Raw genomic sequence first — 11,845 nt, 5'->3', positions numbered from 1 at the left:
ATAACAAAGATTACAAACAATAAACTTAGCACCAGTAGATAGAAAAAAAAGAGAAAACAATGAAAACCAGTTATAAACCACACGGCGTCACTTGACTTTGCCTTTATGAGGGATCTTATGATAATGCATGCGGGCAGCATGAATGATGTTGTTTCTTAATGTTGTTACAGTTAACGTGAGTTCTAAGTTCCACTTTTCAAGTTAGTTAATAGGTTTAATGAAGTTAGATTTACTCGCTATAAAAGTGCAGTAGCGTTTTAAGGCTAATAAAAATACTTGTTGAAATATCAATACTTTTATTTTGCCTGAAAAACAAAAAGTTTAAAATACATTGCATACATATAAAAGAAAAAGCTAAGGCTTTAGAAAAACAAACTTTACGAAAAAAATTTTAGTTGGAAAACAGTAGAAGTTCTTATCGTTGACTAGCTCTTGTGGGCTTTCTTCACCTTTGTAATAATGAGAGGCTCTTACTTCTTACTGTAATATACAAAATGTGCGACAAAAAATCAGCGAATTGTATCCGTTGTTTTACCGCCTTTACAAGTTATCAATTGTCTTGAATCTCAAAAGGCATATAAAACGACTGTTAATCTCGAGATTCTCAAATTTTTGAAAAAAGGCTAACTTGCGGTTTCAAAATTATTCGCTCTTTTGTTTAAGTGGACCGAAATGTTAACTAAATTGCGAAACAGATCGCCTCAAATCCTTCTTTTTAACTAGCAATCGGCTATAAAGCTTTCTCCTCGATCTTTTACGCACATTTTTAAAAGGACTGATTGCAGAAACTAATATGAGGTGAAATTGCACGCATTTCAAAGGCTCGATTTCGGCGGGTCTGTGACAGTTTTTTAATACGTTACCAGAAAAAGATTAAAACGCTTTTTAACGCACTTTTCTAGCATGCCGATCACCGCAATTTGCAGCGGTGAGCCCGGCCCTACTGTGGTAATTAACTTTCTTAGTGTTCCTTATTCAGTTGCAATTTACTGGCAATTACGCTCAACGTTTAGTCCAAAACACAAGTCAAAGACAAAATACAATTAGAAACTAAGGAGACCTCGTGAAGCAATTAATTCCTCTTGTTGTGTACAAAATTACTTGGTCGTTTAATTTTGGGGATTTAGTTCTTTATGCGAGAATCGTGAAATAAATTTCCCCGTTTTGATAACAATGCAAACGCTCATTAAATAACTCCTTTGCTCGGCTTAATTCAAAATAATTTCCCTGTAATAAACAACACCTTGCTCGTAGAGCAATTAACATAGCTTTTTCTTTGGAAATCGTTCACTGTCCAATCTGGACAAATTCTTACTTTTGAGTCACGTGGGATGGACTACGTCCCAATGTCCCGAGTACAATAGAGAGGAGAAGTGTGACGTCATGTTACCATGGTAGCAAAACTTTTGGATCACAACAAAAGGGAGCGACGGAGAACGGCAAAAAAAGCAATAAGATTATATTAGTAAAAAAACAACTTTGCACGTGTACTACGCTTTTTTGCACATTTTTTAGCCATCCTTGCATGACTACGACATGAAACTTCCTATTTTCACGCGCCCGCTCTACGGAGTAAGTGAACAAAACACAAACAGTTTCTTTTTTCTTTTTCTAACTTCAGAAAATACGGTGGCCCACAACTGTCACATCAAATACAAATTGCTCCCATCAAAAACAAATTGCTCACATCAAAAACAAATTGCTCACATCAAATACAAATTACTCACATCAAATACAAAATCCTGACATCAAATACAAATTGCTCACATCAAATACAAATTACTCACATCAAATACAAAATCCTGACATCAAATACAAATTGCTCACATCAAATACAAATTACTCACATCAAATACAAATTGCTCACATCAAATACAAAATCCTGACATCAAATACAAATTGCTCACATCAAATACAAATTACTCACATCAAATACAAAATCCTGACATCAAATACAAATTGCTCACATCAAATACAAATTACTCACATCAAATACAAAATCCTGACATCAAATACAAATTGCTCACATCAAATACAAATTACTCACATCAAATACAAATTGCTCACATCAAATACAAATTGCTCACATCAAATACAAATTACTCACATCAAATACAAAATCCTGACATCAAATACAAATTGCTCACATCAAAAACAAGATTAAACGGTCAGCGGTCGGAGAACGAAAACTATGTCCAGTTTTCACTCGGCCTTGACCCGACCGCCATTTTCTTCCTGCACATGGTATTCTCGTCGGGATGTTTTGCAGCAACTGCGGAAGAAATGTCGACAATTGCAACTTTTGTAGCAACTGCGGGAAAGGTAAGTTAAAGCTGTAAACTAGTGGCGAACGACCAATTAAGGTCTACGAAGAGTTGACTTTGTAACTCAAATCAGAGGCTCGCTCATTACACTTACCAAACCCCAGACCTTTAATAGTACACGTTTTATTTCGTCTCTCGCCTGCAGGCATCACACCTGATTCGTGACCGTGAGTTACTGTAGCCTATCTTCCCCATTTTATATAAGATTAAAGTGTGACTGGTCAGGTCATATTCGGCAGGAAATCTTCCAACTCCCAGGATGAAAATCTTAAGCACTTGACACTGAAAAACACGTGTCGGGTTGGCTGGTATGGAAGTATAGAGATCCTTGACTGGGCAATTCTATTTAATATGCACACCCACTCGCCCCCCTTTTGAGGGACCGGGATTTTGGGGGCGGAGGGAGGGGTTTTTGACAGTTGATTTCTGAAGGGCCAGCGAAGTCTGTGCCTTTTATCTCTTGAAAACAACTGCAGTTTTTGTGAGGGGAAAATGGGTCGGCACTTTCATATTTCTTTTCTGTAGAGGTAAGATGAAAAATTACCTGAATGGGTAAAATAAAAGTGCCTCATTAGGAGGGGGGAGGGTGCAGATATTAAGTGAAATGGCCCAATCCGGTGGGTGCTGGCTATGACTTGGCTTCAAGGAAATCTGGACAGAGCAGCTTGAAGATAGCTTTGCTGTCAAAGTCTGAACAGTTAAGATATGATCTTTGGACTAATTACTAAAGAAAACCTGTTGTTTGAAGGTACAGGGGCGCATGAGTGAACTTATTAATGGTCCTTGCTCAGCATAGAATAGAATTATAGAATTATAAAAATAGAATTGCCCAGTCAAGGATCTCTATACTTCCATACCAGCCAACCCGACACGTGTTTTTCAGTGTCAAGTGCTTAAGATTTTCATCCTGGGAGTTGGAAGATTTCCTGCCGAATATGACCTGACCAGTCACACTTTAATCTTATATAAAATGGGGAAGATAGGCTACAGTAACTCACGGTCACGAATCAGGTGTGATGCCTGCAGGCGAGAGACGAAATAAAACGTGTACTATTAAAGGTCTGGGGTTTGGTAAGTGTAATGAGCGAGCCTCTGATTTGAGTTACAAAGTCAACTCTTCGTAGACCTTAATTGGTCGTTCGCCACTAGTTTACAGCTTTAACTTACCTTTCCCGCAGTTGCTACAAAAGTTGCAATTGTCGACATTTCTTCCGCAGTTGCTGCAAAACATCCCGACGAGAATACCATGTGCAGGAAGAAAATGGCGGTCGGGTCAAGGCCGAGTGAAAACTGGACATAGTTTTCGTTCTCCGACCGCTGACCGTTTAATCTTGTTTTTGATGTGAGCAATTTGTATTTGATGTCAGGATTTTGTATTTGATGTGAGTAATTTGTATTTGATGTGAGCAATTTGTATTTGATGTGAGCAATTTGTATTTGATGTGAGTAATTTGTATTTGATGTGAGCAATTTGTATTTGATGTCAGGATTTTGTATTTGATGTGAGTAATTTGTATTTGATGTGAGCAATTTGTATTTGATGTCAGGATTTTGTATTTGATGTGAGTAATTTGTATTTGATGTGAGCAATTTGTATTTGATGTCAGGATTTTGTATTTGATGTGAGCAATTTGTATTTGATGTGAGTAATTTGTATTTGACAGTTGTGGGCCACCGTACTGAAACGGTTCTTTCGAATTCAATCCAGAAGATTTCGCCAACATTTGTCAAATTAAATGAAATTGAATAAGATCGAAGAAGTTTGAAACAGTGCGAATTTATTTTTTAGTGAATTTTCGGTTATGGTTGTCATCCAAACATTTTGCTACCATGACAACGTGACGTAACGACTTCCCCTGTCTACGCAGTCTGTGTAGAAAAACTCTCTAAAATAGGCCACTTCCGAGTTCCAAAAACCCTCACTTTCAAAATGAGGCTAGGTGCACAACCTTTCCCGTGAAAATGAGTTTTATTTGCATGAGAATGAAAAATGGTTTCCGTAGCAAAGGCTGAGGACCTATCCTCGTTTTGAAACAGAGGCCCGGGGGAACTCGGAAATGGCCTATTGAAGACAGAAAATAAAACGTTTCCTTAAAATTAAAACTAGAGAAAGATTGCTTGCCCTTTTCCCTAATCATCCTCTTATGTACTCTATGTTTGGACAGTTTGAATTTAGTGTAATTTATTAGAGAAAATGATGAACAGTAGGAGGTAGTGCTGGAGCCACAAACAAATGAAATAATTCGTCACAAATGTAACAAACGAGGAATTCGTTACAGAAGTTCGTTATATCGAAATTATTTTTGTTTTTTCGTTATACAGAAGTTTGTTACATTGAAATTACTTTTGTTTTTTTTCGTTTTTCTTATATACTTTTTGTTAGCCCACTCCACCGTGTACATGCAGTTCAAAATCCATGCAGTCCATTATCGTTTTTCAGGTGCCCACCACATGTAAGCGTGACAGTTTCTTGTTCAAATTATTTATTTAGACCCAGTTTCACTGTTACGTGGCTGTTGCATGTGTTAAGATGTTGAAGAAAGCGTCTGTAATGTTTCTTGTGGTGTTCGTTCTGGTTTCAACGATAATTCTCGTCTTTATTATTGTTTTTAATCATACAAACTTTACTTACCACCCTAAAAAGGCAGCTGAAAAAAATCAGACAAGATTATTCTCTTTGAATATTTCAGTCTCTTCTCAGAACTCTCTACAGGTAACCGAACGCATTTTATTGTTATGGTTTCTTTAGTTTAATTTATGTACTATTGTTTTGGGCCAAACCTTTTTTGACCTATTTTATTAATTTGCGTGTGTTTCTTTTTGTTCTACCTTCGTGGTGTTCTAATGCCGGCTAATGCCCATAGAAGGAAAAATCTGATCTTCGTCCTCGAACGGTGTTGATTTACACTGCGTTTTTCAGTTCAATTCCTTGGAAAGGCTTGGAAGATTCACAAAAATTCACTTTGTCTAACGGGAAGCCCTGCCGTGTTCGAAACTGTATTTTGAGTTACAATAAGGAAGATTTCAAATCCAGCGACGTTGTGATATTTCACGGTTACAAAAGCGACCTTACGGATGAGACCACTCTTCGCGAACTGCATAACCGCAGACCTTCGAATCAAACTTGGGGCTTTTTTGCTCTTGAAAGCCCGTTGAATAGCATTGAAACCAGTCAGCTGAAAGGGTTATTCAACTGGACGTTGACCTATCGAACTGATTCTGATGTTTACGTGCCGTACGGTTTCTTCACCGAACTTGAGTCTGTTGGTGAAAACGCTTCCATTCAAGACTATTCCTTTGGGAAGGACAAGTTAGTTGTGTGGACAGTCAGTAACTGCCGTGGCAAACGTTTCTCGTATGTTGAGAAACTGAAACAATTTTTAAAGGTGGATATTTTCGGTGGTTGCAGCGGTCAAAGTTGCCATCATGACGATGAAAATTGCATCAAACTTCTTAAGACGTACAAATTCCAGCTTGCTTTTGAAAACACTGAATGCCTTGATTACGTGACAGAGAAGTATTGGCTTTCTCCCTTAGACAATGGTATTGTTCCTATTGTAATGGGTGGTGCGGACTACGGGAAAATAGCTATTCCAGGGTCTTATATTGATGTGAGGGATTTTTCATCCGTCAAGGAACTTGCTGATTACTTGCTATACCTGGACAAGAATAACACTGCCTACAATGAGTACTTAAGCTGGAGAACAAAGTATAAACGGAATGACTGTTTGCAGAAGGGTGATATGACTTGCCTGGGCCACTGGACCTGTGACCTGTGTGCCCTGGCAAACAATGCATCTACCCCATACAAAGTTTACGAAAACCTGGAAGACTTTTGGTCAGTGAAGCAGTGTAACCGGTTCTCTGAACAATTTGATAAAATCATTGGCTAATGTTCATTTTAGTCTAATGGATATACAGTCAACTTTCTCAAAGATGGACACCTTTAAGGCTGACACCAAGTGTCCGTCTTAAGGAGATGTCCGTCTTATAAAGAGTCAAATTAAAGGAGTAAAGAAAGGCAGAAACCAACTCTAGGTGTAAGCCTTATCCCCAGTTTCCACGGTCTCCGCTAGGAACGCCTGGGACCATGAATCCCCTTTTGACGTGCACACACGAAAAAAAGAAAAAGAAACGCTTGCATCTCAATAATAAAGCAAGCTCAACTAAAAATGTAGCTATTTTATTTGACAGGGTGGTATTGTTAAGACAGTGTCACATTAAGAATTAAGATATGGAAGCCTCCCTGAGGTTTCACAGTACAGTTGTTGATGGTGGTGATAGTTGTAGTGGGTTGGTACACCTTTTTAATTGGCTCTAACACTTTTGGCCACCTTTACGCGTCACCTTGATATTACAAAAAAACTGCCCACCAACCCCTCCCTCAGCCATCATTTTGCCCTCAGAAGAAAGTCCTAACATGGGGTTAGGGGCTATCCCAGAAGAGACTGTTTACAGTTCCCCTTTTTTTGTAACTGAGCTTGTCGAAATCAAGATCAAACTTTCCATATTTCGGTAATTTAATCGTTCCATTGTCCTCCTGTTTTTCTGATGTTTTCTCTATATTCCTGTTCACGGTCTCGTCGTTGTCCTAGTTATCCACTTCGTACTAATCAACCGATGCAACGTTTTATTCTATTGAGTGTCTCATTTCCGCTCAATTGTCTGTAGTTGTTCACTTTGTATTTCTCCAGCATTGTTACCATGGAGCTGAACACGTGATTTGGGTAATGAACCACATCCAGCGTGCCACCTGGGTATGAGTCAGTCATGGGATATATGTCTATGACGTCAAAACCGGCTTCACACATGGCTGACATCGCATAGCTACTGAACACTGCAACTCGCTGATGAAAACAAAATATTTTAAAATCAATAAAAAGCACGGCTACGAACCCTTTTTTCTGGTCCTTTTTATGTGTACCAGCAAGAGCCATAATATCTCATTATGTCTCTTGGTACCAGCTAAAGTAACAGTGTTGAATAACTGCTCAAAGGTTTTTTTCTTCTATGCCAGTTTCAGTACTTTTTCGATAGTCTCTTTTGCATTTTCCCGTTCCAGTTTCCTGTTTAATACATATTAATTGTTCATCAATTATCGACAGTTTACAAAAAAACCGAGTAACAGAGCGGTCACATCTGTACCAATTTAATTTCTCAGTCGGTCGCGTTGAGATGATTGGGACAGCACCGGGATCCTGACAGCGCCCGCATACGGTGTTCACAACCAATTTCAACTGGTTGTGACTTAAAGTGTAAACAGGATTTACTTCCTTCCGCAAACTAGACTAATGGGTAGTCTAGATAAAGACATATTCTGGGGTGGAGCCAACCTCGTCCCCAGAGCTTTTCCATTTTTTAAGGGAAAAGCCCTTGGGACGAGGTTGGGGTGGAGCAAAGTGGGAGTGTTAGGGTTGTGTTTGCCTCCTGATGAAGAGGTGTTATTTTTTCGCGTTTTTTAGGCGAATGAGGGCAAGCGCGAGATCCGCGTGGGCAGGCGTGAAGTACCAGACAGGCGCAACGAAGAATGGGGCGAAAATGAAAACGCGTGTCTGGCGCACCACACCTAGCCACGGCGTCCCTCTCGCCTGAAATGCGCCAAAAATAACGCCTGCTTCATGTACCTGAGTGGTGAAGAATCGCCAGTGGGTTATGTTGAGTTCTTGAGCCTTTTCTTTGTGTATAGCAGACGATGTCTTCCAGATAATTTTGGCCTTGTACTTAGGAACTACGTTTCCTTGCGAATCAACTCTTGTCTCCTTTAGTTTGTTTATCAAGTCGCCAATTAGCTTCTGGTAAGTTGTAAAGTTCACCCCAATAGGATAATGAATTCCAAGGTTCAGTAGAAGAACACTGCTTTCTCGCTGCTGCATCAGAGGGTGACGAAGAACGGCAAGGATTGTCTCGATAACTCTTTCAGGGTTGAAGTCAAGATCGTCGTTCAGTTCCTTATCCACTGCCTCATTTACAATGGGATAAATCCAGTTGTAGCTTGATATACACCCCGTGTAGAGCTTTGTGCATAACATCCGAGTCTGAACTGAACTCACCAGACGAAGGGCCAACGAGTCGCCGTAGACCCAAAATGTTCCGTTCTGCTTGTATAGTAGCGGTAACGCCCAGTCGTAGGACTCTGTTGTAATGCATGCAGAGAAAGAAATTCGTTTAACAGGGCACCCACATATATTGTTTTTGTTGTTGTTGTTTTATTTCAGAGGTGCCAAACGGGCGGTGATAACAATCGGTCTGGCGTAGTACTAAAGGTTTTTGAGTAAAATTTGCCCCTCACAAACCTAGCCCGTGTATGCAGACCCCTCCCATCAGAAAAAAATCGGGAAAGGGCCCGAAAGATTGATCAAACAACCAGGGTTTAACCCCCCGCTCTATTTAAGAAACACAGTGGTTTCTTCACGTCCCATGTAAGTTGATACAGGATGATGAAGGAGATAAAAGGCCAGGAAGCTAACGGCTCACTTTCCCTACCCCATTAGCATATAACTTATGCAGGCCCTTCACCGCTCTTGTGTTTGAAGGTCATACATCTACAGAACAAGACTGCATGTGAGTAGTTGTAAGCCCTGATCGATGGGAGACGCACGCCCTCATCGCATGTCCCCGATATCCATGGAAAAGGGTTTGATGCCCGAAGAAACAACATGATCTGAAATACCTAGCCTCCACTGAAAACAAGTCTAGGGTCAGAAGCAAACATAAAAAGTAAGACGAAAGTGGATATATATACCGCTGTTGATCGCGACAATCGAGACAACACGAACTAAGAGTTCAGGTTGTCACTCTTACTTAACTGACCACAGTATCTTGTTATTCAGATACTTGTCGGCGTCGAGGCGAACCGATGGCACCGGAATAGTAAAGACCCGTTTGACGAAGCTGCCGAGGCCCGTCCGCTAAATCGTAAATTCGACGCACTGAAACCTGCCGTATTTTTCGCCTCTAAACTGGGTATGGAAGACATAATATGTTGACTGACCTTGAAGGTAAGGCTTCCATTGGTTGCTTTGCCATTGTCCAAATCCATCCCATAGGTGATTGCAGGTATTGGAACAGGAACCTAAATCCTCGTGAAGTGATTCTGGCAAAGTAAAGTTTGAAAAGTAAATGGTAATAATACGAAAAACAAACAGCAGGATATAAAACATACCGTTTGAGATACAGTTTTTAAAAAATGTGGCTAGTACTTTGAAACGACTTCTTTTGAATCTTTTTACAATGTAAATTGACTCAACAACTCTGTTGATAAAACCGAATTTTTGTTTGTGAAAATCAGTATCGGTGTCATGCTACTGTCCTTTAATATATGCTTCTTTTTCACTTTGATATGTAAAATGGGTCTTCCTCAACTAGCAATCCGAAATATGGAAAATTTTATAATTTTAATGTGGTGTCATTTTCTGGCTTATCGCAGCCAAAAAGCTCTCAATTTGGCCTTACTTCCGTCAAATGAGTACACTGATTTTTGGTAAGGATTTTTAGATATCCAGCGAGGCATATGAACATTTATTTCTCAGTACTTTTTGAGACAAGAAATAGATGCATTTCTCATTGATTTTGCTCAATATGGGCTAGTTATGATATTTTTAGTGTCTGGGAAAGTTCTGCTTGAAAACTCTCGTTATTCCATCCTTTGATTACCTACCTATAAACGTCGTGTTCAACTGCGCCTTGGGTATTGTAATGGTTAAACGGTTCCCATTTCTAAAGGGCTCATTCAAATAGTCATCAAGTGTACCTAGGAGGCCATCTCTTTGATACTTCCCTTGCGCATTGCCTTGGATGAACCAATCCGGAGGTGGATCCTTAAATCCATCACAAAGGCTATAATCAAGAAAGATCAGCACCTGGTAGATACCAGGCTCCGTGAGGAGAAACAGAGCTTCATACGTCCCGTTTTGATGATCAAATACAGTGGCTGCGACACTTGAAGGACCTCGTAAATACACCCTCCACGTGTCGCCGCCAATCAGCTTTGTTTGATTATTAATTGTCTTAGATTGAATGAAAATTTTACTAAACTCCCCTGCTGGCTTAATTTCTTGATAGACAATCTCGCTTGCAGCGGCACTACTTCTGTTGGTCTTCCCCCACTGATTTTTCACCAGTCCCCAAGGCAAGTTATCAATACACGGTCGAATCATACTCCGCCAATCTACGCGTGCGCGACGTTGGCGAAACCACTCGCTACGGAAGTCTTGATATCGATGCAAAATGGTCGACGACGAAATAGAAGTTCTTTGAAGATCTGAAATACTATGAAGTAAACTTAAGTTCATGCTATTATTCACTTGGTTCGGGGCTATTAAAGAACTATATGTTTTCCCTTTTGTTGAAGTTTCCTCCACCAAAATGTCATCTTGGCTACCGTCAAATTTTTTCTCTTGTAAACCTATTAATGAGTTGGGAATAAATTCATCGCCTTTCTCTGAAGAATCACCCAGTTTTGTTACAAAATCATTCTTTGTCTTGTGCCAGCTTGGCTCATGGAACGTTCCTGGTGTTGTCCTGATTTTATGGTAGTATAATTTTTCAAATAATTCATTTGGCGACACCGTAAGTTTAACAGAAGGGAAGCTCTTCAGTGGCCTTAAAACGTTCTCGTGAATAAAAGCTGCGGGCATTGGAGTTCCATAATCATGGTCATTCGTCAAGTAATAGCGAAAGAAAAGGTACACAGCCACACAGGTGGCGAGATAGAATAACAAAAACCGCATCAGCCTGGGAAAGGCCCGTTTGTTCCTCATGGCAACGTTTTGTGTGTCCGCTCGTAGATTCCTTACTGAGAATGTTCCCATGGACAAAATGTGCTCTTCATGCTTTTCTAAGTCATTACCAGTTGATCATTTCACAGGATAGAAGGTCACGCGACGACATGAAACTACGAATAGAATCAAAATTCCTGAGAATTTCCTGAGAGTTGTTGCGCAAGGTTTGAAACCGGTCAAACGTTTAGCTACGTGCAAACGGACGCAACAACTCCCAGCAGAGTATTAGTATCCTTACCTACTCAGTAAGGATAAGTTGTAGATGTAGATCCTCACTTGCATCCACACGTACGCTTTTTACGAGGCTAGTCTCCGGGGGCTACATTTATACTTAGTTTGCTTAATTCTCCGGTAATTGCGACATTGAATTCAAGACTTGTTGTGATTTGTCAAAGTAATTTGGTTTTAGAAGTTAGAAAAAATATGATGCTGTTAAGTTTATTTTTCTTAATATTTTTCACAGTAAAATTCAGAGCATGATAGGTCTTTTGGTTTTTTAACAATGATCAGATTCGTGCTCGACCCTTTTTGCCACATTTTTGTTTTCCAAACAGGACAAATAGTTCATCTGGAATTCACAGGCTACATGCGGCACAAGAAGCGAAGGGGTTGGGAAAAATCATAGTAGAGATCATGACTCACCACTCACCGTCTCTTCATTTGCAAATTGAACACATAATACTTTCTAAACCCTTGCGTTTCCTCGCCACACGTGTATAGATATGTTTTGTATTCTTTTGA

The 11,845-nt window shown here is 39.8% G+C and overlaps 2 protein-coding genes across 2 annotated transcripts; one reads left to right on the top strand and one right to left on the bottom strand.

Moving 5' to 3' along the window:
* The first annotated feature begins 2,283 nt into the window (after positions 1–2,283).
* On the top strand, positions 2,284–6,311 carry LOC140943392 (alpha-(1,3)-fucosyltransferase C-like). The gene is made up of 2 exons (XM_073392471.1): positions 2,284–2,322; positions 5,189–6,311. The coding sequence occupies exons 1-2, from the start codon at positions 2,284–2,286 to the stop codon at positions 6,215–6,217; spliced, it is 1,068 nt and encodes a 355-aa protein (XP_073248572.1). The 3' UTR covers positions 6,218–6,311.
* Positions 6,312–6,592: 281 nt separating this feature from the next.
* LOC140942960 (uncharacterized) lies at positions 6,593–11,212 on the bottom strand. Its single transcript, XM_073391982.1, has 4 exons — positions 9,982–11,212; positions 9,316–9,417; positions 7,949–8,457; positions 6,593–7,171 (listed from the first exon to the last, which is right to left on the bottom strand). The coding sequence occupies exons 1-4, from the start codon at positions 11,132–11,134 to the stop codon at positions 6,938–6,940; spliced, it is 1,998 nt and encodes a 665-aa protein (XP_073248083.1). The 5' UTR covers positions 11,135–11,212; the 3' UTR covers positions 6,593–6,937.
* Between the last annotated feature and the right edge of the window lie 633 nt (positions 11,213–11,845).

Source organism: Porites lutea, chromosome 7 (assembly GCF_958299795.1).
Source record: "Porites lutea chromosome 7, jaPorLute2.1, whole genome shotgun sequence".
NCBI lineage: Eukaryota > Metazoa > Cnidaria > Anthozoa > Scleractinia > Poritidae > Porites > Porites lutea.
The sequence above is the reverse complement of the archived record's forward strand: the minus strand, read 5'-3'. Positions and strand labels throughout refer to the sequence as shown.